The sequence below is a fragment of the Chlamydotis macqueenii genome, chromosome 4, assembly GCF_036417535.1.
Source record: "Chlamydotis macqueenii isolate bChlMac1 chromosome 4, bChlMac1.mat, whole genome shotgun sequence".
Classification (NCBI taxonomy): Eukaryota; Metazoa; Chordata; class Aves; order Otidiformes; family Otididae; genus Chlamydotis; species Chlamydotis macqueenii.
The window spans coordinates 14,010,011-14,035,401 of record NC_141559.1 but is presented as its reverse complement, the minus strand read 5'-3'; the positions used below and the strand labels follow the sequence as shown (position 1 = coordinate 14,035,401).

The window sequence follows — 25,391 nt, the reverse complement described above, 5'->3', positions numbered from 1 at the left end:
AGTAGTTAACATCTGCACTTTGTATGTCTGTTCTGGTTTTGTTTAGTGAGGGGGGGCCTAAGGTGGTAGCTTCTGTAGGAAACTGCTAGAAGTCGCTCCCCTTTGTTCAGTGCACTTGGCCTGCTGCTGGCCAGGGCCGAGCCAACTGGTAGCAGAATGTTCTGTGGTAACGCCTCTGCGATAACGTATTTAAGAAGGGGAAAAGAGAAAAAAAAAGAAGAGAAGAGAAGATGTGAAGAAGCTGAGTGGGGGGCAGAGAGGGGGAGGCGCAAGCCTTGTGGGCCTTGCAGACCTCACCCTCTGGCCTCCCACTGCGCAGCCGACTGGGCCCAACTTGGCCTGGCTCGGCTGCAAGAAGTGGAGAGGAGATGAAATGTGAATGAGATGTAAAAAGATTCTGAGAGGCGTCTGCCAGCCTGTTGTGAAGAATTTTTCTTCTGAGAGGAACGGCTGCAGATACCAAGGTCAGTGAAGAAGGAGGGGGAGGAGTAATGCTGCTCCTGGCCAAGATTCCCCTGCAGCCTGTGGTGATGATCATGATGGAGCAGGTTGTCCCCCTGCGGCCCTTGGAGATCCATGGAGAAGCAGAGATCCACCTGCAGCCCGTGAAGGACCCCACACCCGGGCAGGTGGATGCCTGAAGGAGGCTGTGGCCTGTGGAAGGCCCGCTGGGACAGCCGTTCTGGAGAGATTGCACCCCCTGGAAGAGATGACCCACGCCAGAGCAGTTTCATGAAGGACTGTGGCCCATGGGAGCAACCCTATGAAGGAGCAGAGGAGGAATGCGAGGAGTTCTTCCCCCGACCATGAAGCAGCAGCGTGAAACAACGCGTGATGAACTGACCACAACCCCCATTCCCTCTTCCCCCTAGTACCACTTGGGAGGGGAAGGTGGTAGAGATAATGTTAAGCCCAGGAAGAGGGAAGGGTGGGGGTGAGGTTGTCTTGTTCCCGGTCTCATTCTCCTGTTAGTTTTAGAAATAAATGAATAGTTTTCCCCAAGTTGAGTCTGTTTTGCCCATGACGGTAACTTTAAGGATTTCTCACTGTCCTTATCTCAAACCTCGAGCCGTTTTTCTTATATTGTCTCCCCCTATTCTCTTGGAGGGTGGGGGGGAGTGAGAGAGAGACTGCATAGTCTGGTCCTGATCAGGGCTGAACTACAACAATGTCACAGCTGGAGAACTTAAAGCTTACAAACTACTTAAGAAATTCAATGAATTCTGTCTAAGTTGTCCCAGTTAGATTTTTGCAATTTATTAGTGGTATAAAATACTAGAGGCTGAGGTCCTAAAAAAGAATTATGTCAAGTGATAAAAATACAGTACAGCCAAGGGATTTTGGATGCTACCTTATCCAAATATGCCTGATACCTACCGCTAGGAAGATTGTTTAGGGTGAAATGAAGCCCAGTCACTGTCCTGCAGTGGGCAGTGTTTAAGAAAGAAATGTTGTCTGAAGATGTCAGTAAAAAATTTCAAATGTCGAATGATGCATGAAAGCAAGATGCTTGTTACATAAAAAAAAGTTATATAAATTATGCATAATGACCTAATTTTCTTTGAATTACTTGTAGTAGGCTTGCCAGAGGAGCAAGCAAAGGAAATATAGATTAATCTCTCATTTGGTATCTTGTAAGTAAAATAAGAAAAAAAAAAAACAACATTCTTTCAAAATGCGATGTAAAAAGACACAGTTAAGGTTAACGAGGAGAAGAAATTCCCAGCTGTCATAATTGATGACAACAAACACCTGCTATTCAGTATTGCTGGCTTAGAGAACTGGGGTGTTCAATGTACTGCTAACTGCATAAATATTAAGTGACTTGAATGCTTTGAGGTAGACCAAAAGCATTATTTAGCGTCTCAGAATTCCATTCATAAACAGTAGACTCTATCAATTAGAAGAAATACTAGGCTGTGGTGTTGTTGTTGAAAGAGAAAATTTTGGCCAGTTTGGCTCAAAAGATCCCAAGCTGGGATTGCTACAATGTCCTCTATTACTGAAGACTACAGATTTCAAGCTTACTGAAGGAAGTATATGAGTCTTAGAAGCGCTAGGAAAGGTGACTTTAGAACAGGATAGGACACTGCTAAATACAGTATTATAATTGTTTGTGCTGTATTAGAAGCTTTCTAATGACATAAGTGTATTTTAAACTTCTCTAAAATTCTCTTTAGTCACTTTAATGAGACCTGCCATTTGTGGTAGAACAGATACTAAGTTAGTGTAATCATTATTGACATGCAGTATTTCATTTTGAAAAGCCCACTACAGTTCGTTCTTGAAAGGCATTGAATAAACAAAGCTGCAAGCTGATGGCTGCTGTTCGTCTCACAACAGGAATACTGTACTTGGGACTAATGCAAGTTCCTTTAGCAATACTGTCACTGTATTTTAAAATTTGATTTTGAGAAAGCAACTTGACATATAAAAAGTCAGTTGCAGTTCTTTGTTTTCCTCAACTACAACTTGTGGAAAAAAAGTGCACTAGAAACCAGTCTCAGAGTGCTTAAAATGTTTTTATTTTTACTGGAGGCAGTCCTTAGAACTATGGAGTTTTTCATGCTTTTTTTATTCTACTGACCATTTAACATTTTCTGATGGATACTAGGCTTGTTTTTCTTGGTTACTTTCTGCCTGCATGTCCTATAGATCACAAGCTGAAAAAAATCTCTGGATTAAGGCATATGGTGATTGACCCTGTACACACACACAAACAAATAAAATATGAGTAAGCTCATCTGGTAGATGTAGGAAAGTGGATAAGCTCTAAGCTCTTCCAGTTAGAAGTAGGTGAGATCTGATTATTCCTGAAGACTCCAATGAACATTATAAAAATAATGCCCTTACCTTAAAGTGTTTGGAATGCAAGATACGAATAAGTAAATACAGCAAATATGCTGGGTAGAAATAGGTGTATTTGGGCCTGTAGATGTCAGTGGTAAATCTGCATGTTCTAGAAGTCTAGAATACTCAGTGCAAATAATTTACAGTGGTTTGAAAATGAAACCAAACCATCTTTTAATTTTCCCTGTTTAACTTTTCGGAGTCAGTCCTTCATCCACAAAGCAACATCTAAGTTTTATGAAATGCAGGTATAACTTAAAATGTGTCTCTATCACAAGTTGTAGATGGAACATTCTACCTTCTTGTACCACAAAAATTATGACTTCTGGATTTTTTTTTTTATATGCCTGGTGTTCATACTGTGTAACTGCCAACATAAATAAAGTGTGCAGTGCAAACAACAAAAAAAAATTAGTTGACTAAGCTAGGAATTTTATTGATAATAAACAGTATGGGAGTTAACACATAAAGCAATGTGATTACATTATATTAAAGCAACATTATTTTATTATTAGATTATAGTTATATTACATATCATAAACAATATGTTTGTATATTATTATATATTCTAACGTAACCACAGTGCTCATAATTTAATATTTTCTGGCATAAAGCTTGTCTCATACTAGAGTTTGACCACTGTGTATTCAAAAGCAACACAATGTATAATCATGTAAAACAGCTGAGCATATTTGTTCATAAATAGAACTTAGATAACATACTTCTTAAAAAAAATACTTTTACTAGGAAAAAAAAAATCAATTCAGGGTAAATTAACCATCTGGATAGAGTAAACAAAACACCAGAAATTACAGATTCATAGGAAGACTGAGTAATCAAAACATAAAATAAAGCATATATATATATATATGTTTTTTAATATATATAAATATTTTTATTTTTATATATATGCTGCATGTTGATCCTCTGAGCATGAGATAATTTTCCATATCACATATTGTGCACATTTGTTTAATTTGAAAATCACAACCACTTACAGAAAGATACAGAAAGTTTTGATACTGCATGAATTTTGGCTAATTCTCAGCTCTGTTTCATCAGGTTTAAAGAAAGCAGTATTTTGTATAAAACTGTAATCACAAAGTAGGAAATCAGAACTGAACCTCTTTTTATGGTGAAGAATCTAATGGCACAGGGAGAAGTGATGTAAAGCAGAAGAGTTTGTCAGCTGTAAACTTTGTTAAAGCCCATAACTTTGACAAATACTCTGCTGCTCAACCGAAAGTGCAGATAATCCTTTTTATGCTGTAAAAGCGGTTGATGTGAGATGTATGAAAAGCAAGTGAGGTTACTGGAGGATATATTAAGCCACGTAGCAGGCTGGTTTATCCGGGTGACTACAGAGTTTCGGTAATTGTACACAGAGGTTGAACTCTGACCTGCATATATTGAAGTGGAACACCCAGAGGAATGTGGAGTCTCACTAGGAAAAGAAACAAAGGGGCAAAGTTTCTGTAGTTCAGGACTTTGTGGAATTAGAGTCCACAGGTGAAACAGTGTTGTTACTTTTTCTTGCCTGAAGAATTTGAATATGATGAGAGAGTAGCTCTAGATAAATCTTAAGTCTATACCTGGTTTTAGAAATTTGAAGGAACTGTGGAGACATCCTATTGGAATATAAACCCATTTATGTTCCTCAGGGAAATTACATTTTGAAGGAATAGGATGAAGGATTCAGCTCTTTTCTTGGGTGACATAACATTAGAGTCACAGTTGGTAGGAACTCTGTTATGATCCATTTCTGTTGGACACATGTTTTTACAAATGGGCTCTAATAAATTAGTTGAGAATGAAAGCATTTGTATTAGTTTGTTTCTTTGTCCACAAAGACATATTCTGAAGATTATGCCTCACACCTCAGATAATTCCTGACATTTCTTCAATGCTTCCCTCCCCATTCACCATCTGGCTAAGACTTTAAAGCTTTTACCCTATAGTCATCATCCATCTCTGAAAAATCTGATTCAGACTCAGAAGAAAGAGAACCAGGATAAGATATTAATTTGCATGCTAAAGTTAAAATAAGCTGCTTTAGCCTTAGGTATTTCTCAATAAATTTCCCAGAAATCCCCCTGATTTCTGTTAATGTTCTAACTTCGTTCATTTTTTCCCGCCATACATTTTTCACTTTCAGAGGTAGTGATCTGCCTATGACATGGTACAGGTAACTCAGTCATTTAAACAGATGTTTCGTTCTTAACTGTATTTGCCCATTTTCTCCCCAGTTTTTACAAATCCAACTGATTCCTGATCAGCTTGATTTGACCAAGAAAATATTCTCTGTAAAAAGTATTCAGAAGAGGGTGAAGTTTTGCCAGACTTTTATTTCTTTATGTCTTTATTTAAGGTGTTGATCATTTGCCTAATTAAGCCTTTTGATAAGGAGATGAGAATTTTCCAACATTTCCAGGTTTTGGAGGAAAATAGTTGTGAGGAAACAGTTTAAAGATGCTGATTTGATCTTATTGTTGCAAAATACTTAACTTACTGATTCATGGCTTTCTTTTCCTCCTTAAGTGCAGGTGCATAATATTCCATAGACAGCATAGTAGCAAAGTTTTTCTTCTATGCCTTTAAAGAAAGGATAGCTATTTGCAGACTACAGTATGGCTCAGTGTCATGTTGGTCAGTCTCCTGATGCTGTACAGAAATTCTGGTATGGAATATTTAGTGTCTGTTGCTAGAAGGTGCACCTTCATACGGATGAGCTGCAAGTGAAGGCCACTTTGGATAAAAATGTATACTATTTCTGTTCTCAAGAACACCAGTACTGACGTAAAGATACAGTGAAGCATGTGTCTCTTGCTTTGGCTTCGTCCACTAGTTCTGAGCAGCTAGTTTGTTCTCACATTCTTAATCCTCTTGCCAAGACCATCATGACCTTGGCTTAGGGACTCCAGATGGGAATTTCCAAAGTCTTCCAAAAGCGCCCTTTGATGCCTGTTGGAGGGAAGACATGAATGATGTGACTGCAGTTGTGGGAAGTACTCTTTGAAATCTACTGTTTAACTTTGAAATTGCAGACATATCTGTACTTCCATCCAGCCCCTTGCCAAATTCTGCTACTCAAAAAGAACTGATGCCGTAGATTAACAGTGAGTTGGATTAATTTTACTTTCATCCTTATCATTTAAGGTGGCTCTTACTTCTAATTTCCTTTCTTCTGTTTGCTTTCATTCCCATAGTGGATGTTTCATTTTTTCCTGACTTTCCAATACTGGAAGGAAGAGGTATGGCAGCTTAGTCACCTTTGAGTACAATTGTGAGAAAAGTCAAATGAGGAGTCAGTCGCCTGTTTCTTCCCGGGCAAAACAGAGACCGTAAGCTGTAGACTTGCAATACTCTATTAGCCTGCCTCTTGTTCTCTCTTAAGATTCCCATGTGTTCTGGTTTTGTTAGTGAGGGGGGGCCTAAGGTGGTAGCTTCTGTAGGAAACTGCTAGAAGTCGCTCCCCTTTGTTCAGGGGACTTGGCCAGGCCTAGGGCGGACTCGCTGCTGGCCAAGGCCGAGCCAATTGGTAGCAGAATGTCCCGTGATAACGCCTCTGCGATAACGTATTTAAGTAGGGGAAAACAGGAAAAAGAGGAAGAGAAGATGTGACGCAGCTGAGCGGGGGGCAGAGAGGGGGAGGCGCGAGCCTCATGGGCCTTGCAGGCCTCACCCTCTGGCCTCCCGCCGGGCAGCCGACTGGGCCCAACTCAGCCCGGCCCGGCTGCAAGAAGTGGAGAGGAGATGAGAAGTGAATAAGATGTAAAAAGGATCCTGAGAGGTGTCTGCCAGCCTGTTGTGAGGAACGGCTGCAGACGCCAAGGTCAGTGAAGAAGGAGGGGGAGGAGTAATGTGGCTCCTGGCCAAGATTCCTCTGCAACTCGTGGTGAAGACCATGGTGGAGCGGGTTGTCCCCCTGCAGCCCATGGAGGTCCACGGAGGGGCAGAGATCCACCTGCAGCCCGTGGAGGACCCCACGCCAGAGCAGGTGGAGGCCTGAAGGAGGCTGTGGCCCGTGGAGGGCCCGCTGGGACAGCTGTTCTAGAGGGACTGCACCCCGTGGAAGAGATGACCCACGCCGGAGCAGTTTCACGAAGGACTGTGGCCCGTGGGAGGGACCCCACGCTGGAGCAGAGGAGGAATGCGAGGAGTTCTTCCCCCGACAATGATACAGCGGCGTAAAACAACGCGTGATGAACTGACCGCGACCCCCATTCCCTTTTCCCCCCCCGTGCCGCTCGGGAGGGGAAGGTAGTAGAGATAATGTTAAGCCCGGGAAGAGGGAGGGGTGGGGGGGGAGGTTATCTTGTTCCCTGTCTCATTCTCCTGCTAATTTTAGAAATAAATGAATAGTTTTCCCCAAGTCGAGTCTGTTTTGCCCGTGACGGTAACTTTAAGGATTTCTCCCCGTCCTTACCTCAAACCTTGAGCCATTTTTCTTATATCATCTCCCCCTGTTCTCTCGGAGGGTGGGGGGAGCGGGAGAGAGACTGCGTAGTCTGGTCCTGATCAGGGCTGAACTACGACACCATGGCTGCTGGCTACTCAGTGAAGGCAACTTGCTGACTAAAGTAGCATCTCCTTGGTTAAAGAGGGGACAAATGGACCAGTACTTCTAGGCAGTAATTAACTCCTACAGACTTATGCATCCACATAGGTAAATACCTAAGAAGGGCCAGTCAGGGTGGAAAACTTGCCTTGGGTATCAGAGGAGAATACTCCCTCAGTGTACTCAACAGTGATAATGCCATATTACTAGCTTAATTAAATCACTGTGTAAACTCAGTCAGAAATTAAACTGACTTAAAAAATTATGGTGAAACTATCAGATGCTAGTTTTAAAGATCCAAGTGTTTACTAGGGAAATGAAACTGGTATGACATACTGTGCCCTGTAATTGTGAAAGACAGTTGGACATTGCAGAAACTGAAATCTATTGATCAGGCAGTGTAGATAAATTGTTTAAAAGAAAATCTGGACTGCAGAAATTATTGGTTGAATTATCTTATGTGTTTTAAGAGGGAGGTATTATAGATAATAGTCTTTCTATAAATATACTGATGCTGATCCAGAACCAACTTTAAACTCTGGGGACTTTCAAACTTCTCCTGTGTAATAATCTGCACAGTACCTGATCAACAAGTGCTCAAATATTCGGAGCCAATGGACGCAACGTTGTATTGATGAACAACCAATATTTATCTTCAGGGTGCAATAAAACAACAAGAAGGCAGAGGATGTCCGACATCATCTGCACTAGTGCTACTTGTATTATCCTGTTAAAATATAGACAGAAATATAGATATTGAATACCAGGAAAGGAAAGGAAAAATAGATGTTAAATTATTGCAAAGTCAGGAACACAGAATTATGTAGTCCATAAGTCCTGCGGAAAAGCATTATTCTTCTCTTCTGGTATCAAAGGGTAGAGTTATTTTTCATTCTGAACAAATGTAGAAACGCTCTGCTATGAGCCAACTTAGTTACAAACTGCCTGGATTAGTTGGAGAAAACACAGTATTCATCTTTTTCTTAACATTTATCAACAGTAGTTGGAAAAGATTAGATAGTAAATGTCACACACATGACTAGACTTTGTTTAGAATAAGTACCTTCCTCAACCTACAGATGTTTACTTCAAAAGAAGGCACCCTGAATTAGTTTTTACTGCTCTGCCTGCAGTACTAACGAGTCAGATCAAGATTCATGCATATCTTAGTCATATTGAATCTTTTCCTCAGAGATATGTATGTATTCCCTCACCAAAAAAAAAAAAAAAAAAAAAAATCCAAAAATCAACATGGCCTTAATTTAGTCAATCCTTTATGCTGATCAGATAATTTCTTATAACCATGGGATTCAGGATGTAGTACAGCTTTCAATTGGCAGCTTAGCTCTCAGGAAAACCTCAGGAGAAATACTGGAGAACTAGATTAGCAAATGGCCTTTTCTTGGTTCTAGAATATCCATCTGGAATAAGTGAAGGTGAAAAGAAATAAGAGAGATAGAAGCCAATAGAAAGTGGCTAACAGGGTGGTAAGCTGAGTGGTCACAGACAGCAATGTTCTTCTGGAAAGACAAATTCACAGTATTTAACATACTTGTCCCTGGCAAATGATTTAATGAAACACAGAATAAAATTAATTGTGTAACTGATTTTCACAATGGCCAAGATAAAGAAAACTATCTGAGCAAAGGAGCTGTTTGTTTCTCCCATTGTGAATACTGCTGGACTGTGTCTCAGATTCCCTCAAATCTAGAAATAAGGAAAATCTCTTTGATTAAAGACCACAGTTGTTACCTGGTATTACCTTGCCTATGCATGCGACATCAGGTAAGACAAAAACATATTCAATGCATACCATTGTTTTCAGGAAAAATTTAAAACATAGGGCTAGTTTACTTCATCCAAACTATGTGATAAACACTTCTTTAAGTGATGTTTTGTAGTGGCAAATAATTTGATTATTTCTTCTGTGATACATCTGCCAGTGTTTAATCCTGATATCAATGTGTGTATGAATTTACCGTTCGGTTAGTCTATAAGTCATCCGGAGGATGACATCCACTGCACTCGCATTTATGTTCATTCTCTTGTAGTTTACTGGAGATTCAGCACCTCAGAGTGCTGAAGATTGACTGTGGGGAGTAACCCAACAATAAGGGAGTACCGGGCAGTGTATTTGTTGCCATAATGAGATTGAGACTTCTTTCCTGGTAAATAGACAGCAGAAGGACTCAGTCATTTATCAAATGAAGATGGGGAAGTGGAGGTGCCTGGAGGAGAGAATTACTTATTATGGATAGCTGTTGGTATGACATGGTTATGAATCATAAAGAAAGCAGTTACTTTAGAAAGCGTTGAAAGAAGACTATGCGACATTTCGGAACTATCAGGGGACAGGAGACTTTGCATTGAGTCTTACAAATATAGTATCATGACTTCCAACAACTGGTCAAAAGTGATTCCTGCCTTCAAAGTTCTTATCCCAAAAGAAGACCAAAGTTACAAACTCTGCTACATAGGAAAGATTTCTACCACATAGAAATATTTTTTTTCTTAAGTGTGTGAGAGACTTGGTCACCTCCTTTATTCAGAGGATGAAACTTACACTACGTTTCTTTGGTTTAAATTTAGATTGAAATCTTTCATAATTGCTAAACTAACTGTAGTAATTACCATAATGACTAAGGTAGTGTCTCTGTCAGAGGTAACAAATCAACTAACAAAGTGTGTTCTGTTGTTGAACAGTGGAACCAAGCACCAGCATTAGAAACGTAGAATGGTTTGGGTTGGAAGGGACCTTCAAATGTCATCCAGTCCAACCCCCCCTGCAAGAAGCAGGGACATCTCCAACCAGATCAGGTTGCTCAGAGCCTCATCCAGCCTGGCCTTGAATGTTTCCAGGGATGGGACATCTACCACCTCTCTGGGCAACCGGTTCCAGTGTTCTACAACTCTAATTGTAAAAAATTCTTTCCTCATGTCTAATCTAAATTAGATTTAGATTATTTAAAATATATTTTAAATATATTTTAAAACCATTACTCCTAGTCCTGTCACAACAGGCCCTACTGAAGAGTCTCTCCCAATCTTTCCTGTAGGCCCCCTTTGAGGTACTGGAAGACCGCTATAAGGTCTCTGTGGAGCCTTCTCTTCTCTAGGCTGAACAGCCCCAACTCTCTCAGCCTGTCCTCATAGGAGAGTTGCTCCAGCCCTTTTATCATCTTCGTGGCCCTCCTCTGGACCTTCTCCAACTGGTCCATGTCCTTCTTATGCTGGGGTCTCCAGAGCTGGACACAGTACTCCCGGTGGGGTCTCACCAGAGCAGAGTAGGGGGGGAGAATGACCTTCCTCAACCTGCTGGCCACGCTTCTCTTGATGCGGCCCAGGATGCGGTTGGCCTTCTGGGCTGCAAGGGCGCATTGCCTGCTCATGTTGAGCTTCTCATCCACCATCACTCCCCAGTCCTTCTCCTGAGGGCTGCTCTCGACTTCCTGTTGAGAAGACTGGAGATAACTTTTAATACCCTTATGCTACTGTTGTACGAGAGGGAAAAAGGACAAGGAAGACTCTTTAAATAAATATTCTGATTTTTTACTTTGAATTCTTAGGCAAAACAAGTAATTGGGTTTATCTGAAAACCACAGTAGAAATAATTATGTTAAGAGAGAGCCAACAGACTTCTAAGACAACCTTTAGGACAAATAGGCCTCAGCTTGTGTTTTGACACCAGTTCATTGAAGCAACGTTAATGAGAAAAACTGTCAGACATGACCAACAACAGAAGTGAGAGATGAGTTAGGATTTTCTAGGAGCACAGATAGCGTTTAACAGGGTGTGATAGTTTTATATTAAAAATAATTTAAAAGCAGCTTTTTTTCTGAAACCCCATACATTTAGCCCTGAACTGATGTTCATGAGGAGCTTTCCATTGCATATATCCTGAGATGATCTTAGAGAATTTTGTTGAAAGGTTTGTAAATTAGGCAGGATTTATTTTCTGGTGGACGTACCAAAAAATAAAGGCACTTTAAGTCAATAAGAAGCTTTAAACCTCGTTAAGTTCCTTTCATTTGTATTTCATAATTAACACAATTTGTATGCATTCAGTTATGAATACATTCTGAATTACAGGGATTTTATTTTTGTTTGTTTACTTGTTATGCTATGTAAGTAGCATTGTAAGTGAAGTGCTTTCCAGCTTATTGTTGGTGATAATCTAATTTCTCTCAGGCATATTTGTGGAAGAATCTTGATTCCCAGCTTGTGTCTTTTGGTCAGTGCTTGCATTCCTTTTGTAAAACCTTTACAAAGCTGTGTATAAATTCTGTAAAATTTTTTTCTTCATATTCTTCACATTCTTTGCATTTTGCTGATGATGTGGAATTCAACTGAAAAAGAAAATGCAACAGTAAAGCAGGATACTGATCTATTTGTTCTGGTAGGGAACTAACCCTTGTTTGTCCTATCCTGTGAATAATTCCAATGTAGTCAGTGGCTACAGAAAGCACTACTGGAGGCTTCCGTGGTACTAATGTTTTGTGCAGCTGCTGGCTTGCCTTCTGAGTAGGATCAGCTTTCAAAGACACAGCACTTCAGTGAGAGATGCAAGTTGCTGTCCCTTTGAAAATTAGGATGCTTTCCTGTATTTGTCTGAGCATACCTGACTTTAGATACTGAAGTTACAAACTTCATTTGTACATACACATTCAAACACCCTGCATAGGTATGCATGCACAGTCAAAATTATTTGCTGTTATGGGAATCCTGAAAGTGTTTTTCTAAATATCACTGAATTCTGCTTTTTCATCATTGTATGTGTAGCTTTTTTATTGTTATATGTACAGATTACTGGATCCCATTTGCTTTCATCTGTACTATCCTACCTTCTATATAACAAAAGGGGTATTTCTGCTACTGAAGAAACACTTTTGATTTGCCTTTTTTTTTCCACAGACTGTTGGTGTTACTTACCTTGTTATTTTGTAAGCTTGCGTTTCCATTTTTCCATATGTTCAATACATCCTGTGTTCTACTACATTTTTTAATATGACATTCTTGAACAACCACTTTCATCTCTAAGAAAAAGCATCTCATTATAGGTTCTTGGCATTCTTTCTGAAAAATATGAAGTTGTAATAGGAACAAGTGAATGTAAGATATAATTTACCACAGAGCGGCTGATTTTTATTTACTGGATATCTCTTCTTACTATTCAAATAGTTTTAAATGTTTGCAGGGTTGGCTATGAGGGCTAACAACAAAAAGGCCAGCCAACTTGCTAAGATGAGGTGAAACTTAGTGTCTTGGAGAAGAACATAGGAAAATACTTAATTAGAATACGAATTTGGGATATAATTAAACATAGTGAAATTAAAGTAGCATTATTCTTAGTAGTTCTAGCACTTTCATTCAGAGATCTGAATTCAGCATAGGTAGGGGAGAAGAAAAAGTAAATATTACTTGTATTTCACAATTTAAAGAAAAAGAAGCAGAGGCACTAATTTCTCAATCAAGCCAACAATAAAGCCAAGAATAAGTCTCAGGTTGTCTGATTTTCATATCAGACTGTCCCACTTTAAGAAAATCTTCCTGACATTATCAGGCATTAAGACATCCATTACAATGGATTAATGTCTCTGGCTCAGTTCAGTTCAGGGAATATGTGTGTGCATGTGGACGTCCATGTTTTGCAACCTTTTTTCAGTCATGCACAGGGCTAACTGTACAGACACATTGGACTGTCCTTTCTCAGGCTTGCTAGATCCACTGGACGCATCAGTGTTACTGTGTTCTGCACGCACACCGAGACTATTCCGCACTGAGATGGTCAGCACATCATTTCTAGGAAATCTTTCATTAACTCTTTGTGCACGAGGTTAAGGTATTGTTTGTGGCACAGTCCTTCTGAGAATGTTTATGTTGTCAGGAAAGCAGTGTCGCTGAAGGAGGCTGAAGTACGCTGGATTCATTACTTACTACAGCAGTGAATCCAGTCAGTTCCACCAGGGCTTATACCAAAGGTGACTGCTAGGAGTTGGGTACTGGCTGAATTCATTTTCTTGGTGGGATGCAAGTGTTCCATGGAATGCAGACTGAGCTCCAAGGCAACAGATTATGAAAAAGCCTCTTCAGGAATTAATTGATCAAAACTGCATTTAAGATGATTTTACATAGGTTTCTATGACCATATTAAGAATTATATTGACAAATTAACATAATTCATCCTTTGCAGGATAAATTATAACCTCCAACTATTGGATATCAAAATCCTTGAGAGTACCTAGGCATTTGCTGCTAAGCTAAGGAGTGGCAAAAGCAGAGAAATGCACAGGTAGATGCTGAGAGTTACTCTCCATATTCCACTTCTCCATTATTTTATTCTATTAAGTAGTCCGTGGTGTTAAATAATCATCTTTGGAACTATTTTCTTTGTCACTTTTTCACTCCCTCAAATTACAAATGACTGCCAACATTATTTTAGCAGTGTTTGCTTTGATAAGATCATTTTGGATCATCCTTTTTAATTGATGAATTTTAATAGCAGGTGATTCAAGAAAAATAATTAATAATTAATTTGTCATAAGTACTTTAACTAGTAGAACTGTTCCCTCTAAGGCAAATGATTTGATTTCTGAAACTTTTCTCAAATTAGACAAAGACTGCCTTAGGAGAAAGTTGCTAGTAAAGAAATGAAGCTACCATATTAGACCAGTTGTGGTCAAATTTTAAGTTTACTTACACCCACATCTGCGTTTGCAGTATATAAACTGACATCAATGTCCTAAAAGAAAACAAGAGTTAGAATTATGAAGATTAACTAACAAATTTAGAGATAACAAAGCTAACTCTACAAGACATGGCTAAGCTCCAAGTTCAAGGGCAGAATCCATCCAGGTGCTGGGAGGCAGCAACTCAGAGGATCTTAAAGTCACCTAGTAACCTGCAGGGCTTCGCTGTGAAGAGAACTCATCAGAACTGAGTCCCACAATACTTTTTCTGAAGGAGCTAACTCCCAAGCCCACTGCCCCTTTTCTTAGGAAAAGTGAGAAGAAAATACTATTTAATTCTAGAGTCCGCAGTATTTGGTCAACTCCAATTGCCTTTAACCTTTTATTTCTTTGCTTCCACCCATGAAACAGTATTATACAAACACCATCCCTTTTCCTGTTCCCGGTCACTGACACTTCTTAGCTGAGTGCAGTGCTAAATAATTTACTATGTCTGCTTCTGTGATTATATGAAATGCTGACTTTTTTATGAACTTACTTTGGCTGTCCTGATCTGCTCCAAATCTTTCAGAACTTCTGCCCACTTGCAGTGACCTGCTACTGTCTTTGGTACATAAGCACTAGAACAGAAGAAAAACGGTGGCCTTTAAGCTAACCAGTAGGTATACACATCATTTATACTGAAAAAAAGTCAGAGATTATTTAGATACTATAGATATATTGTTTACACACACATATATATGTATAAATGGTAACTGTATGAGGCAAGTATGTTTGGCAAACATAAAATCATATAGCTATATAAAAACTATATCTTAGAGTCACACGCTATATAAACAGTCAATGTGCAGGAAAAACATTCAACTACAAAACCCCACAAATTTCAAAGTCCCTTATACTGAAAATTTCCCACCCTGCTACTATGGGATTTCTACTGTAAGCACTGTAGAAATATTATTTGCCATTTTAGGTGTAATTTTTGTGCACAGGAAAGCTTACTCCTACTGTGGATTAGATTTGGCTCTAAGTGAAACACTGAAGGGTGGAAGGAAGATTTCTTTCTCCTTTGGAAGATTTTTGGAACGTGCATTGTGGTTTTAATATGACTCCACTTGGATCCTTAATTTGTATGCCTTTCAGTACTGCTATGCTATAACTAATATATGACAATGTAGGGAGAGACAGACCAGGTGTTTTGGGAAGCTGGTTTAAAATAAGCAGTTGTTAAACATTTAAGCCTTAACCAAAGGCTCAAAAATTACCATATTATTGGGAAAGGAAGAAAAAGGAGGTTTATAGCAAGAATCAGAGGACACTTACCATGTTTCTGCCAGGAGGAGAGAGACAGAAAAGAAATGTCAGACCTTAGCAAAGAGATTTGACTGAAGGGGCACAAGGAGAGAACAACTAGGGCATGTAGGCCCTAGAAGCAGGGCCAGTTTTCTAAGACAGGAAACTGGAGTGCAAATGGAAGGAGGGATCTCATATACATAATTCAGCATAAGTATTAAAACACGTTCACACGTAGTGGTTTTTTTTCATTTCAAAGACACATGGCAATTTTTATTGAGGTCTAAATCCAACATTTTCAGTAACTTCAGGGTTATCACAGAGAATACCTAAAGGGGGCCTCCAGGAAAGATGGGGAGAAACTCTTCAGTAGGGGCTGTTGTGACAGGACGAGGGGTAATGGTTTTAAATTAGACAGATTTAGATTAGATATTAGGAAGATTTTTTTTACAATGAGAGTGGTTAGAACACTGGCACAGGTTGCCCAGAGAGGTGGTGGATGCTCCAGCCCTGGAAGCATTCAAGGCCAGGTTGGACGGGGCTCTGAGCAACCTGATCTGGTTGGCAATGTCCTTGCTTCTTGGAGGGGGGTTGGACTTGGGTGACCTTTGAAGGTCCCTTCCAACCCAAACCATTCTGTGATTCTATCAGGGCCAAGATCCTTTCTTGATCAGACTGAACCTACGCAGCAAACAACAGAATAAAGTAAGGGACCGTGGCTTATGAAGCAATGGGTGACTGTATATCATAGCAGGAGGGAATCCACTCTCTAAAGCAAGCGGAGGCAAGTAACAGCTGTAGTAGCAAAAATAAATAATCTGTATTTACTGTCTAGTCAACATTGACTTTGTAGTTACCATAGGAAGAAGATGATTAGTCCCATCTCATTCTTTGAAAGGCAAAAGAAATGGCTGTTCAGAGGAAGACACAGCTGATATTGCAGACAAATACTTTTCAGGTGTGTTTTCTGAAAGACACAACCAAGATGATAGCTTGTCACAATCCAATTTCACGTAATTTTGCTTTAGTACTGACTTAATTAACCAATTTGCTAAGACATCCAATCAAGACAAGGCAACCTGTTGTGTGTAGCTTAAAAGACAAACCGATTTGTAGCTTGCAGATTTATATAATCACTTTACAAAACAGTTGGTAGAAAATCAGATTCTGAAGACACACTGCAAAAATCTGAACTCCTCCTGGGCTCCCTATTAATTTATCTGTTCATATGGTAGACTGCAATTTAATGCAGGGACAATATTAACGAGCTTTTGATTTGTTTTCCATCCTGGAGATCTTTCCCCTGGCTGCCTATTGCCACCCAAATTCTATGAATTACCTACAACTATAACATTCCCTACAGTATTGTGGTTGTATATATATGAAACTTTGCATTGAATACATAAAATGCTGTAGTTATTTGTGTAGATCTTAAATATAATATTCAGATATTGTATATAGTTCTTTACATAGTCTATGTACATCTAATACTGGGAAGTGATGCATTTAAGAATTCTGTCAGTGGAGTCTGACAACTGGAAATGAGGAGGTGTGAGCCGTGTGTGGACCATCAGCGCAGGTTTCCCTGCGTGCAGCCTGGGAACCTTTGTTCCAAAGTCACAAGCCCTTTGATTTAAGCTGGTAGAGTTGCTTCACAGAACTAGGTTAATTCATTGCAGCGGTGTCTTTGGTCCAAGGTTTTATTTCTTGTAATATGTGCAGCACTTTTATATTAACTGAATGAAACAATGTTTCTTTAACGGTGGTTTATTTACATACATACTTGCAAGGGAATATTTTAAAATGGACCAGAGAACATAATAAAACAAGAGCTAGCCCTGTGCAGTGGTAAAAATATCAAAATGGGAGGTCAATCCATACATTGTCAGGTTTGCGGCTAACTTGCTGAAAACCACCTACCTGTTACTAAAGCATCTACTGTCAAAGCCAGGAGAGTAATACTTACATCTGTCACAGGGGACTCCTGAAGAGTGTTTGTAAAAAATACTTGTTACTCTCATAAATAGAAAATATTTTACATACATTGCAATTATTTTGTTTCCAAAACCCAAAGATATAGCTGAAATAGCCTAGTAACCAGATCACTAAAAAAATTCCTACATTCAGTAACCAAAAGCAGTTCCAGACCCTGTGTGTATGTCCAAAACCTGTTAAATAAGAAGTACGTAATGACATATTGATAAACTAAATTAAAGTAAGGTCAGAGCAAGTAATAGCTCACCCATCTTCTGAATTATTTCAGTATGGAACATGCCGTGTTATTGTTACCCAAAGTATGCTTAAAAACAAGGCTCAACCTGTTACTGTTTCCACAACAAATGGAAATCTAAAATATGTGAGTATTAAAACCAAAATATTAAGTATATTTCAATATAATACATATTTTCCAAACATTTAAAAATGAAATAGGAAAGAAATATTAACCGCTTGGCTATGGTCAAAAGACCTAAATGATTTTGTTATAGTATGACAGAAAGGCTGTAACCTTTCCACAGTTCATATTGTTTCATCTGAAATTTGTCATGTTTTTGGTGTTTTTGTGTTGTTTTGTTTTTGTTTTTTTTTTTTTTTTTTAAATCTGCATACTAACTGCTTTGATTTTATTTGAAAATCTTTTAAAATATCCTGGTTTGTTTTGGAGCTTTTTTTTTTTTTTCTCATTTAGTTGAAGTTCGAAAATAGCCTTATGGGGAAACTCAAAGTACATTTAAAGAAATTCAAAATCTGATTTGTTGGCTACAGCTGAAGAAAACATGTTTTTATCCCATGTTTTAATTTTTAAAAGCATGTTTTAAGAAAATATTTAAAATTTATTAGAAGCATTTTACAATAGGTAAACATTTTGATCATTTTACAAGCCAATTTTTATCAAATGAGAAGAGGTAGCTACAAATTAAAATATAAAAGACTTCTTTTCGCTCCATAAGCACTTACCAGCTTTGTATTTCATAATTAGTATTATGGGGGCTTAAAAAGCTGATTTGAGTCCAAATGCATTGTCAAATTTATGCTGTAGAATAAAGTCTTCAAGGTGGGGGAAATGAATAATGGGCCAGGGTTATCATTAATTTATCATTTGTTTCCTTTTTTTAATAATTGTTCACTGTGGTGACAGTGAACACTGTTCTTAGTGATTACCATAGTTGTCTTGATCTTTGGTTTTCTTAAAATACAGTAGGTAACTATTTTATTGTAATGAAATAATCATTGCTAATTTGAAATAAGGGCTTAGTTTTTAGAAGTAATAGAGAACTTCTACTGATTGTAAAATGTATAAAAAATATGCTATATGCATACTCTAAAGGGTATTCCATTTGTTTATAGAGAAAGAGGTTCTTAACATCCAGTAGATCACCTAACACATTCCTTTCAACAATTCAGGGACATTTTCTGCTTAGATTTCTTAATTATTTCATTCAAAATACTGTTCAACAACATACATGCTTACTTACATGCTTTGATAAATTATTCTCCTGCTTTGAACGCACATTCTTGTAATTTAAAAATTTCCTTTTGCTAATGTTAGTTTTTCATTTCTGACTCTGTTAATCATTAACCAATTCCTCTCTGATGTTATTATGTCTCTGATACTTACCCTTATTTTATGGAAGCTTGAACTTTACAGGGGACCAACTCATATTCAATTAAGTAACATATTTTTATCTGTAGCTTGTGTCACGATAACCTGCAACTCTAGGTTAAGGATTAAAGCCTTTGTAAGTGAACGTATGTTATTCCACAATGCAATTGAGAGTTATGATATGCACAATAATCTGTTTGGAAAAGGAATGTTGTTTTCTTATAATTAAGTTAAAATTAAGCACTTTAAGAGCATTTACCACTGAGTAAAATCCGAGGCATAGTAGTAGTGTTTTCTCTTTAAAGAAGTAATCGTATAAGCAAATGACAGAACTTTTCTTTAACAAGGCAGAAACAGTTGCTGATTTTGCTGTTTTGGCTGTCATAGAAGCTATAATCTAAGAAATTATTCATAATTCTTTACAATATTTAATTTACATCCAAAGGAAAGTACTGAAAGCTAAAATTACATGTCTTTGCCTACATACCATATACCTAAATTTCTTTATTAAGATTTGCTTATAAATTTCTCAGTGAATCCTTGAGATGTGATATTTATAGCTAAGAAAGTTTAGTTGCTGTGCAAGTTGGTTTTATGTACAAAGGTCCACTAATTTTTTTTTTGCTTATTTTGAACTGTATTTTTGTTCTTAGTTAGAATATTCAGATCCTGAACCTACAAGTTCTCGACCACCTCTTGTTTATGTGTGTGTATGCTTTCAGTACTGTTCTTCAGTCTACAACAACTCTTTCCTTCATTGAGATCCCTCTTTGATAAGTAGACAGCAGTCTTCTCTCAGCCAACATTTTGCTAGACTATTGCATGAAGTCTGGGTGGGATGGAGTTTATTTTCTGGTTTATTTCTGGAGCTGGTATTAGTGCTATATTTTAGATTTGTGATCAAAACAATGTTGACAACTCTCTAATACTTCAGCTAATGCTGAACAGCGCTTGCAAGGGCTTCTCTTTTTCTCGCTCTGCTCTCCCCTGCCACTCTCAGTGAGTAGGCTGGGGGTGCACAAAAGGTTGAGAGGTGACATGGCCAGGACAGCTGACCCAAACTGAGCAAAGAGATATTCCATACTTTATAACATCATACTCAGCATTAAAAGGTGGTGGGAGGGGAGTTTCTCAAAGGTAACCATTGCTCAGAGACTGCTTGGACATCGGTCTGCTGGTGGGAGGTGGAGAGTGATTGCTTTTGCATTACTTGGTGGGGTTCTTTTCCTTTTTTCTTGACTTATTAAACTGTTTTAAGCTCAGTCCCTGAGTTCTTCTCACTTTTACCCTTCCAGTTCTCTCTTGTGTCTGGCTGGGGTGGGGAGTGAACACGCAACTGCGTGGCAGCTTAGCTGCCAGCTGGGGTCAACTCAGTACAACTACACAATGCCATCTCTTGAAGACATTTGCCTCTATTTTCATGATCTTCCTAGCAGTCCTTATCTGCTTTGTTGTTCTTGAAAACAAGTGACCAGAAGGATACAACGTACTGAGATCTCATGAAGGATTTAGAAGCTAGTGCTAGTATTTTCACCTTCCATGGGAAAGAGGGAACTAGCTAGTGCCGGTGTTTTCTTCATGACCGTGTCACACTGGTGGCTTGTCCTTCAATAATATGGTCCTCTGCCAGAACTTTGTGTGTAGTTCTTTCAGAATCCTGGAATGTCTGAAGAGTCTTTCACTATTAGCAAAAACACTCTCCCTCCCCAAAACCAGTCTAACCTGTTTTGATTACTCTAAATTTATCCTTAACTTTTTGACCTCTAGCATGCAGCTTTATTGATGAATCCTTTCTGCCTTTGCCTCTGGGCTTTCTGGTTAGTCTCAACACTGCTGATAGGCATCGCTAGTCCTTCTATTCATTACTACTGTAAGCAAATCATCCTTCTCAGACTGATCTGTCTTGTGACACCGTGTATTCCATTTTTGTTCATCCCTGGCTTCTTGAGTTCCCTCTCTTTTTTGCGTCTGTGACATATGATGTGTTGCTCTTGTCTTATTTGTTGCCAGGTATTCTTTTGTTTCTGCCCATTTCTCATCTTAATTCTCCACTGCAATAGTCCTCTTCTTGCACATTATTTATCCGACTTTATTCAGTCTGTACTTCTGCCCTATTCTACAGATATGTGTCCTCAACTGTTTCTCTTTGACCTCCTGTGCAACAAAGGGCTGCAAATCTTCTGTTCTTTTCTCTACTACTGCTGCAAATTTCCCTCTAAAATCATACCATCCCTCCAGCTCTCTCTAGTCCTTGGAAGTTTTATTGAGCAACATCTCAAAAAGTATTTTTTTCAGATCCATATTCAAGTGCTTTCTGTATCATGCAGAGCTGAGCTCTACGCCCGTTCATTTGCATTGTTTCTGCAACTCTTCTCCTTCAATGTCTCCTTTGCCACAATAATTACAGCCTCCTTTGGAGAGCTCTGTCTCCTCCTCCTCCAACAAAATCTCATCCTGTGGCTCTTGTTCTGCTCTTCTCTGGTGGCTCCACTAATTAATTGTTCTGTCCTCTTGTGCTAGGGCAGTCCCTTTCAAGGGGACAAATTGCCGAGTAGCTGCACGACTAGAGTGCTGTATCTATTTAAGGTTGCTTATTGTGCATAATATTTGAGCTCATTGTCCATGCTTAAAGCATAGAGAACATTTTAAATGTCAGAATCCATAGGATTGGGAAGAAAATCAGGTGGTTTTCCCTTTTATATCTTACTCTTGTGAAAAAAAAACGAAGTGTTTGAATTCTTTTTTAAAAAGATTTTTTTTTCAGAAGAGAAGCTATGTAGAGTAAGGATTTCATAAACTAATGGAAGTGACTAAAAAAGGAATGAAGCCCATAAAGAAAGCAATACTTCTGAACCAGATAGATGTTTCAGTATTTAGCCCTTAAATAAGTAATTTTGAAATCAAATTTTCATGGATCATGAGTGAGTTTTAGAGGAAAGACATGTTCTTAGTGCCTTATTATGGAGTAAATGCTGGAAAACATTGCAAGTCAAAGGAGCAGACTCACTGAAGGATCTCTCTGCTCTTTCATTCCTGAACTCCTCTAGACAGCTTAAAGGGAACAACCAAAGGGAAACAAACAAAAACACCCCTCTGAATATGAACTTGTGTCAGGATTTATTTATTCTGATGGGGATAGAATTCAGAGATTAAAAAAAGAGAACCACATTAATGTCCTCTGAGAGAATAAGAAACTCTGTAACAGATGCTATCTACAGGTGCAGCCCTATAAACACACCTGGAGAGTAACTTCATTTGTGTGTTACCAGTATCAACAGAAAGTAATAGTTTACTATGATGGCATCTAGTACCAGTGCCTTAAATCCTTTCCCAATTTCTACAGACTGTTCCCGTCTACCTGAGAAACGTATTTTACAGCTTTGGTAAGTTCTATTCTGAACACTGATGCAGGAACTGTTAAAAAGTTGCTTCTCTGCTATCGTGGTGCCTGAATCCTTTATGATTCCACAGCCATTTTGGTTTCTCTTCCCCTTCCTACACATCTTTGCATAGAAGCCTAGGAAATCAGAGCTCGGGGTTCACCAGGTGTTACCAGCAGCTCTTCTCCTCAAGGTCTGAAGGCAAAGAGTGAGCTTTCCATGTTTCTGTCTACCTTGTACTTGGTGATCTAGAAAGGAAGTCAGTGGAATTACTGAGTGTTGAACTGAATCATACGCCTGAATGCTTGTCTGGATGAGAGCCAAAACATGCCTTAGATTGTTGTCTTCACGCTTTTATTCCACAAAGCTAAAGTGCTTTCTGAGAAGTTTTGTCTTTAGCTAGAATTAGGCAGGCTAAAGCATTTTTGCAGCTGCCATTCTTAAATTGGTTATGCTTTAAGTATCATTGCTATTTGATTACTCTCTCTTCACCTCCCTCCCCCCAAGAACTACAGCTTTCCTTGTTTTTATTTTATAGTGGAGACTCCCCTGTGGAGTACTATTCTATCTAGCTTTTTCTGCTTGTATGTGAGTAGTGTTGACCTTCAAAATAGTATTCTCAGTAATCAGTATGGCAGGAAACTTTTTCAGTTTAATCATTTATGCATTTATATGTTCTTGGTGTGCTTAAGTCTTTTTTCATGTGGTTCTGACAGTCATCCAGTAGGACTTCCTTCTATACGCTCTTGCTAACTGGCATTTATGCCAGAAAGTAAAGTTTGCAATGCCTGTTTGAAAACTTTGCCGAAAGGTCACAGAGTCATTGCCATTCCACTCAATACCTTAAACATCAGAATTTGAAATGTAAAAAGTTAAATATTTCCTTTGACCTTTTTTTTTGCAAAAAAAAAAAAATGTCACAGTAGCAGTGAAACTCAACAGTAGTGCTGCAGTATTTAGGGATAAATATTACTAGTTGAATGTAAGTATGAATATTATAAATTAAGAGCTTTCCTTTGTCTGCTTTCACTAGTTTGTCAGTCACAGTCTGAGAACAATGCATGCTCCATGACCACAGGCCTCTTACAATAATAGCTCTGCTTGAAATGTGAGTGCCAGGTCCCTGTTTACATGATTGAGAGACCAGAACATCAAACAAGTTGGTTACTCCATACGTTAGATGTCCCCCTTGCCTGTCAATTCTGGATCTCTCTTGAACATTTTTTGCCAGCTGGCAAAATCCAGTCAGAAAAGAAAGCTGATACGTATTTTTTTTTTTCACATCCTTCCATGTAATGTCAGTCTTTTCAAGATACTAATCACGTATTAAATTATGAAAGATTTATTGTTGTCTTGGTGCAAGCATATCTGATATTAATGCTAGATTTCCTTGACAAATCACACAAAGTGTGATTAATAAATAGAGAAGGCCCAAGTTTTGGTAGGGGCAAATTTAGTGAGTTAAAGGCACAGTAAGTAAAGCAAAGAGGAAGTACACAGCAAAAAAGCTCATTTGTAGGATACAGATGGCTAGCTTTGACCATTTATCCCCAAACCTCCCTCAGGATGCATTATGCAATAAAGTGAAAAGGCCTTTCAGAATATAAGCTCCTGGATAAGTAAGCAGTTGAATTATAGGAGATTCAAAATGTAAAGGACATGAATAAAACACCAAAAAAACAAGAGCCAGCAGAACTAGTCAGCACTGGAGTTTGTTTCGCAAAATGTGTCCTGATTTATATATGCTGTTAGGCAATCTCTGAATATTATTTGTGATATTTTTGTGCCATGGCAACAAGTATCCAACAGGGAACTAAAATACAATTAGGGATAAAATATTTGTGCATTTAGGGGTAGGATGTTAACATCTAAAACTGTGTCAAACACATAAACAGTAAAAAAATACTGTTGTCATACTGATGCATAGAAGTTGGAGATCCTGAGACCATAGAATAGTTATCACAGGAGCAACTGCTGGACAAACAATATCGGAGACTTAGCAAAAGACTTAGCTTAGTATACTAATAGGTCTGTAACATACTTCTAACAGATAGAAGACTAAAAACAGCAAATGCAGTTGTCAAAATGGTAAAGTATGGCAGTATTTTCAGGCCCTTTTTGAAAAAGGAAAATAATAATTGACAAATCTCTCTTACAGCAATACTTTTACTGGAATTTACTGGACCCTGAGGTAAAAAGGCAGGATGTAGTTTAAAATACTCTACTTTTTCTTGTGCTTTTATTCTTCCTTAAAGAGCAGATTGAATCCTAATGTGTGTCAATTACTATAGCCTTACTGAAACCAATGAAGCTTTTTCCATTTCCACAGTTGTTGAGAATTTGGCCAAAATATTAACCTAGGAAAAACAGATTTAATGAACAACTGAAGAAAGCAGCACATAAACTTCCAAAAGAAATACAGAAAAAAATTAGTAACAGGATTCAAAGAAAGAAAAAAATATCTCTATTCTAGATTTGTTTCATATTTCTGCACAGGAAAGGCAAACAAATTTGGAAAGGAAATTATTTTTCTTTTATGTTATTCTAAATCACTTATGAATAACAATGCAGTAAGAAAGACTTACAGCAACTGAGCAATCATCCTTAGGTTCTCACCTTAGGATACAGGAAAACTGATTACTGGAAAAGCTCTCGTGTGTGCTACAGAAGCCTCCCCCTTTCATGTAAATTTTGAATGTATTTTGTGGAATATAACAAATTATGAGATTGCACACTGAACCACATTTTTCTACATGTATGTAAGTGGTGAGTGCACCACAGTAGTTGTCATTTTTTGAGGTTTCTTTAATTTGTATGTGTGATGGTTTTCCTTCATTTCTTGGCAGCCAAACCCAGAACATAGAGAGGAAAGGAAAAGATTTTGTGTGTGCAAGCTAATGAGAGCTGAAGCAACACTATATTATATTAAGCTGGTTTCTGTATCATAGCTCTTAAAAAAAAATAAAGATAGTCATAGTTCTTAACAGTGCAGCACAGCAGTCATCCAGAAAATTTAAAATTTTCTT

The 25,391-nt window shown here is 38.3% G+C and overlaps 1 protein-coding gene across 2 annotated transcripts in view; it reads right to left on the bottom strand.

Annotated features, from left to right (window-relative positions):
• Positions 1–3,334: 3,334 nt before the first annotated feature.
• The window catches only part of IL15 (interleukin 15), a 45,427-nt gene continuing 23,370 nt past the window's right edge, over positions 3,335–25,391 (bottom strand). Inside the window, exons 2-10 of one of the 2 annotated variants that reach the window (XM_086747479.1) lie at positions 19,001–19,098; positions 16,242–16,351; positions 14,633–14,714; positions 14,106–14,147; positions 12,338–12,481; positions 10,711–11,754; positions 9,388–9,573; positions 7,991–8,135; positions 3,335–5,811 (exon numbers count right to left, since the gene is read on the bottom strand). In XM_086747479.1, coding sequence (XP_086603605.1) covers positions 11,641–11,754; positions 12,338–12,481; positions 14,106–14,147; positions 14,633–14,714; positions 16,242–16,267 — 408 coding nt within the window. In that variant the 5' untranslated portion in view covers positions 16,268–16,351; positions 19,001–19,098 and the 3' untranslated portion in view covers positions 3,335–5,811; positions 7,991–8,135; positions 9,388–9,573; positions 10,711–11,640. The remainder of the gene's footprint in view (positions 5,812–7,990; positions 8,136–9,387; positions 9,574–10,710; positions 11,755–12,337; positions 12,482–14,105; positions 14,148–14,632; positions 14,715–16,241; positions 16,352–19,000; positions 19,099–25,391) is intronic. The other variant, XM_086747478.1, reaches the window with a different exon arrangement.